General features: G+C 41.7%; 1 protein-coding gene across 1 annotated transcript; it reads right to left on the bottom strand.

Annotated features, from left to right (window-relative positions):
- Positions 1-699: 699 nt before the first annotated feature.
- Positions 700-2,287, bottom strand: LOC111663815 (endonuclease domain-containing 1 protein). The gene is made up of 2 exons (XM_023418151.2): positions 1,948-2,287; positions 700-1,643 (listed from the first exon to the last, which is right to left on the bottom strand). Exons 1-2 carry the CDS (start codon positions 2,248-2,250, stop codon positions 1,035-1,037), a joined length of 912 nt encoding a protein of 303 aa, XP_023273919.1. The 5' UTR covers positions 2,251-2,287; the 3' UTR covers positions 700-1,034.
- Between the last annotated feature and the right edge of the window lie 4,260 nt (positions 2,288-6,547).

Raw genomic sequence — 6,547 nt, forward strand, 5'->3', positions numbered from 1 at the left:
GTATAGAGAAGGTCAGCCTGCCTCCAACTCAAATCAACCAGCTTCTGTTGAAAGAGGAGACTCAGTCTTGATGGCTGTACTGACAGCCTTTGGATTTCTCTTCAGCAACATGTGAAAAGTCCAATGTGCTTTATGATAAGATATTCAAAAAGGTAATTTTTCATTATTCTCACTGTCTTTTAAATGATGAAAATTTGATGGTAAGTTTGTAAGGGTTCTCAAATCCTTTCTAAAAACTTTTATATTAAAAATTTAAAGAACTCTACAACAAATTCTTTTTTCTTTTTTTTTTGTTATATTCAAAAGACTTTTACTACTAGCAGATGAGCAAAATGATTAAAGCCACTAAAACCCATCACAAAGCCATAAAAATTCAAATCCAATTTTTACAACTGGTCAAACATTCAAACACACATATGGCCGATAATTTGAAGGAAGTTATTTCTAAGCTTACCACAACCTATGTCTATAATATGTCCATGTAGAACATGTCACAAGCATGTAAAGTCAATAACTACAGGTGACCTCAGTTTTAGTAAAACAGGACGACGCCTTGTTTTTCTCTTTTTCTGTCTTTTTGTGTCACTTTGTTGTTACAATAATGAAACATTAGTGAAATTGTGTTCAACCCCAGCTCAGTATTTTCTATCTAACATACTTCACATATAATATAAGCAACAGAAACACAATGCAGGCCAGTAAATTGAGATATTTTATTAAATGAGCCGATTTGCATAACCTCCCACACATCTGTTCTTCTCCCAACCAAGTAGCTCTCCTGTAAAATAATTCATTTAGAGATATGATGAAAGAACACGTTAATCTAGAACTGAGGAAAGAACAGTTCATTTCCTTTAGTATTATCTAGAAGTTTTTATGAGAATAACTGAGCTACAGGGAAAATTTTAAATTACCACTACAGAAAATTCTGACAGTATCAGACTGAGCAAGAAAAGCAGAAACGTCTCCTGTTATCCATTAACTAATTTAAACCCACACACACTCACACACACAGGGTATAACAGGCAGAGCTTTCAGATGGTGTGTTGCAGGTACAGAGGAAGGGGTGAGGGAGAGATGCAGTTGTCATAAAAGAGCTGGAGGTTCTGGTCAACATCCATATTGCTTTTCAGAAAGATCTCCAGTTCCTGGACCGGCATTTCATGAACGCTGTTGCCCTCTTTGGCGTTTTTGGCCAAGGCTGCGTGGGACGGGAAGCGGATGCGAACATCGTGGGGTGAGTTGCGGTCGTAGTCAGTGCAGCAGTAAGCAGACCACACATCTTCGGGGATGGCCACACGGTCCTGGTTGTTGCGACGGATCATGTTGCCTCTGGTGGTCACCCCGGTGACGATGTAGGCGGTGCCACGGCAGAAGTTGTTGAGACGGACGCGGATCCTCTCCTCATACTCACGCCAAGGCCCGATGTTGAACTCCCGTATTTCTGGGACCACATTGGTCAGGGTGTAGGTGGCAGCGCGGTCATGAGGGGTGGATTGGTGCTGGTCCGGGTTCAGGTGACCTCTCTCGTAGAGAACCACGTCAGAGTAGTCATCCAGGACGGCCTGGCTGTCCTCAAACTTCATGTGCAGGTAGCCGGTGGGGAAGGGCAGCATGTTTCCATTTCCATCGATTTCTGCCAGCTGGGGAGACACAGAGCAGCAGTTACAGCAGCTTTGATCTGCTGGGAAATAATACAAAGCTGGTATTGTCTGTTAGGCCTCTGGGTTTCCCCTTTCCCTGCCTCTCCTTGCTTCTAGATTAAATCTTTAACTATTTTAGCTGCGGCCGAGTCTTCTTCTGAAGACGTTTTAACTTCCCTGTGAACTACCTAGTTGAACTGGTTAAAATGAAAGAATGAACATATGAAAGAGCAGTAGCAGTATGAATGTAGTTTATGCCAGTTTTGAAAGACAAACCTGACCAGTTAAAAGACAAGTGTCTGACCTGTGGCTCATACATCCAGGGGTAGTCCACACGCCTGTCTCCCTCTGTTTTCTTGAAGGTGTAAGCTGAGTAAACTGGGATCCGCTTCTGGGGGTCATACAGGGTCACAAACCGAGGTTTGTCTGCGTAGCGTTGGCAGATCTTCTTCAGTCTAATGTCGCTGATCCCTCGTGGTGGTGTCCCCATATACAGGGAGTCCTTGCATCTCTCTACATGATTAAAATCTAGAACGACCGTCGCCGACATTAGAGGCAAAAAACAGACGATCAAAAGAGCAAAAAGTAATGGCGATGACATATTCATGGTCAAAACGTCTCCTCAGCGTGTCCTCCTGTGGCCTCTTCTACTAAACAATGACTGAAGATGTTTGCAGTTATGATTTAAATGTCACAGAGCAGATATGCAAAGCAAGCAGAGTGTGACCAGACCTCCTAACACATGTGGGCGTGGACGTGCAGGTCACTGCATCACTGTAACCCACAATTTCTTTAAATTATTTCAAATACCTCGTCAGGTTTGTGCCTGTCCATCCTTAATGAGGCTGTGGTTTGACCTTTGACCTTTGTGATAGCGGTGATATATCACACTGATAGTGCAATCAAACAGTAAGATGCTTGAACACTGACTCCTCTGGGACAGGTCACCATCCATATGATTGATTATTGGTTTAGATTTTGATCTTCCTGACACAACCTGGGTTCAGGGGAACTGCTCCTCTAGGACAGTTCTTTACTGCCTGTGAATATTTTACCAGGCTATTATTCTACATATCAACCTTAGTACCACAGGAAACTCTCTTAACAACTAGTCACTACAGTTGTGAAGCCTCCATTTGGCACAAAATATAAAACCCCAAACTACCTGCCAAAATGAAACTTCTTCCTTGCCAGATATTTTTCCTCCTCTGACAGATGTGTAGTAGTTTTCTGCTTCTTCTTTGTTTAAATTTATAATTTGCTGTCATTGAATTGTGCTGTGTGACAGACACAGGACATTGACATGGCATATGTGCTATCATCAGTGTAATGGTAAAATGCAAAACTGTGTAATCTGTCTCAGTGATGAACAAAAGGGCTTCAGTGAGCAGGATGGTTCAGAGGTACTATGCTACTCACTGTGAGTGGTGGATAAGCCAATGGGCCAAAGAGAGATAAAGTATGAAAGTTAAACATAGTGACAGAGAGTCTACGTGCACCGGACATTTTCAGGTCAAGGTCTGTGCATAAACTCCTGCTCGTGTGTCTTAGTCTTACATCAACGACAGTAGTTAAACTTGAAATATAATAAAGTCTGCAGTTCCCAATTATCAGAGGCAGTGAGAGTTTTATAAGATTTTGTACAGATGGAGTTTATTTAGAGCAGAGTGTAGCTGGTGTTTTATTTAATGAGCAACGTCATAAGAAAATAATCTAGTACAAGTACTAAACAGAAAATCCAGAAACTTCATTTGCAGTGAAGTAGAAGTATTTCAGAGCAAATCGCTCTGTTCTGCCAAAATGCGTGCTTGACCTATTTTGGCAGCTCAGTGTGTACCGAGCAATTAATCCATGTGAAACCCTCTCCTATAGGTTCTTTGTCCAGAGTCCTTCATAACAGCTTTACGCAAGTTCATTATTTGCATCTTTCTTTTTTTTTTAAACACATGAACCACCACCATTTTTGATGTCCTAAGAAGATTCATCATCTGAATCAGTGATTCCTAAACCGAGGTTTCTCACACCCCCGGGGTGCGGGACTGCGGGACTGCCGTGGAGTAGCTCAAGTAATTTGAAGAAACAGAAATTATTATTTGGTTAAAAAAATGTATCCACGCACTGGGTCAGCTGCGACGAAGAGGTGAATGAAAACTAGTCAGGAAGCGAGCAGAGAAGAAACATTTAGGTGAAAGTAAAGGGTTGAAATAGTTAATTGTTAAAATAACTCCAGCTGGTGTGGGGGGCGGTCTGATTAAAAGATTGGGAACCACCGATCTAAATATCTGAAATGTAAAGGAAATAAAATGTGCTGCATAGGTGGCTGGAGTTTCTGTTGCTGTCCTGTGTCGCCCTCTGCTCAATTCAGCCTTATGCAAATGGAAGACTGTTTGTCAGATTAGCTGGAGCAACAATCCTTCACTGCCCTAATAAGTCAATTTGAGTGACTGAGTGTTGTTATTCATCGAGGGACCAGCTTGCCTCTCCGATCTAATCTTGAGTTATGGCAATCATAACTTATGTGGCTGGGGCTGATGATGCGGTTATGTGAACAGACATTTTTCAGCTGTCAGCATTTTTACCAATTAAAATTATAAATTCAGGCCGAGTGCAGAGCCAGCTGAGCTGCCCTCTGCTGCTTCAGCTCCAGTATGAGAGGCAGAGCTGCTGAGTTTCATGTCGATCAGTAGAGACGACTGGTCACCAGCGGCCACGCAACATGTTTCAGTGATTGTCAGTGTGAGTCATGGAGCAGGACTTTGGGGTTTGGTTCTATATGTGACTGTAAGATAATAGATCAAGTTAACTTATTTTAAATGTGACTGATTAATAATTCAGCTTAGAAACTTGAATATATTTAAAATAATGTTGATATTTACATCTCCTCCACCTCTGTATCTGTCCGTCTGTTTCTTGGGGTGGATCAGAGACACCTGTGTGATTTAGAGGACGTCTCTCAGAGTCCTTCACAGGCTTAATTGTTATAAATCCCTCTTCTGTGTTTCTCACACTGGTGTGGAAATGTGATCAGTCAAAGTAAAATTCACAGAAAGACATGTGTGACTGAACTGGAACAAGTCCATTAGACAAATATGAACGTGCCAGGCAGCTGAGAGGTTTAATGACAAATTAGATAAGTCATTAATCAGTAGATTCTGTCTGGCTCCCAGTATCAAAACTGTATCTAATGATTTTGAAATATATAATAAACACAGTATGATAATTTAATATAGTACATAAAAAAATGTCACCTATTCCACAGTTTTTTTGCACCCATTCTTCTCTACTTTTAAATTTGAATATGGTGACAGGTCTTCTTCATATTCTGCACATTCATAGAAGTTAACATGTAATAACATGTATTGTCCACTTGGGGGCAGTGTAGGCCTGGTTGTTGCTTGTTCCCATTTCCTGCTCCACAACCATAAATACATAAAGACACAATTATAACTCTTTTTTTTTTTAAATACTGAGGTTTGTTAGTGGTAAATACTGATTTTCGATAAGACTTAAGTCTTGATGAGACACTGGCAGACGGTTGTTAGACTGTACAGTACCATGTCATAACAATGTCTATGTAAATTCACATATATTTGAACATTCTGATGCAGATCTGTGTTTCTTAGTGTTCGATACGATCCATTTCATTACTTTGTATTTAGTCTCTGTTTCTTTTTTTTCTTCTTCTCCTGTGTCACTCAGTTCACCATGAGATATTCCATCAGAATATTAGTTACTAGTTCAACCATCTTAAACCATCTTAACACGTTTCTTAATTAATTTTCAATTGTTGTGACATTAAATCAGAGGTTAATAATGTAACCTCTGCTAAAATCCACATTAGTGTGACCCTCTGAAGTTAAGAATATCACGTCTGTATCATGAGACATGTTTTTTTGCTCGGGGCTGTACAAACAGAGCAGATGCTCAGAAACTCCAGGAGACCGTTTCTAGGCCTTCACTGAGCCACCAGGGGGCATCGTTTAGCAAATATTCTGGCTTGTGAAGCTTTCCCCACTTAGTTCTGCACCAAAGCCTGCTGATTGGTCCAAATACCCACATGGGTTTGAGCACTGACCAATAGGGTTTGAGCTGATCAGGGGCTGTTGCTAAGGCACTTCAGAGGCAAAAAAAAAAAAAATCTGTCAGCAGTCTGCTTCCACCATTTCCCTCTCACACTCCTCTGGCTCTTCATCAGCTCTCCCTCCGTCTCCTCCTCTGTCTAACTGCTCTCAGGGCCGACAGCTCTGCCGGCTGGTTGCTGGTTGGTGATGGGTGAAATGAGCAGAGGAGTGAGTGGTGGTTTTGCATTTTGAGCCACAAAGACTAGGCCCTCCCTCATGAACCAAGAGCTGTAGCCCCACCTCCCCCGGTTATCCTGTCACTTGACATTTGAGCTCAGCCAACACTTGCAGCCCGTCTGTCACCATTTCACTGTGCCTCACTCCCCAATTCACCCACAGAGACACCTGAGTGTTCAGCTCCAGCCTGGTCCACAGAAACAGGAGAAACTTAACCATCGTTCACACTGATTGTGTGATGTGTGTTGAGATTAATTAAGTCATTAAACATCCTCCTTTCTGAGGATTTCAAAAGAGTGAATGCAAAACTGTTGGCACCATGACAATGTGCATGAGACGTGTCTGTATCTTTCTGCACACATAGGTGAATAAACCTGCAGTGACATGGTGGGAAAACATGTCTGTAACAGCTTGAAGAGATTCTTTTACAGCTGTGGAGAGATTTAAAATATCTCCTCTACTGTACTGGCCATGTTCCAACACTCACTTACTCACACACACACACATGCACACACATACTGTATATATACACACACACACACACACACACACACATGTATATATACACACACACACACACACACACACACACACACACAGAGGGAG

This window comes from Seriola lalandi, unplaced genomic scaffold (assembly GCF_002814215.2).
Source record: "Seriola lalandi dorsalis isolate HSWRI2012SDOR001 ecotype SW California unplaced genomic scaffold, Sedor1 jcf7180002054581, whole genome shotgun sequence".
In the NCBI taxonomy this organism is placed as follows: domain Eukaryota; kingdom Metazoa; phylum Chordata; class Actinopteri; order Carangiformes; family Carangidae; genus Seriola; species Seriola lalandi.

What these genes read in the sequence shown, in the direction of transcription:
- LOC111663815 (XM_023418151.2), bottom strand. Translation starts at nt 2,250, where the DNA reads ATGAATATGTCATCGCCATTACTTTTTGCTCTTTTGATCGTCTGTTTT. An exon ending in CCTGGATGTATGAGCCACAG is followed by an intron (nt 1,644 to 1,947) that starts GTCAGACACTTG and finishes GTGTCTCCCCAG; the next exon opens with CTGGCAGAAATCGATGGAAA.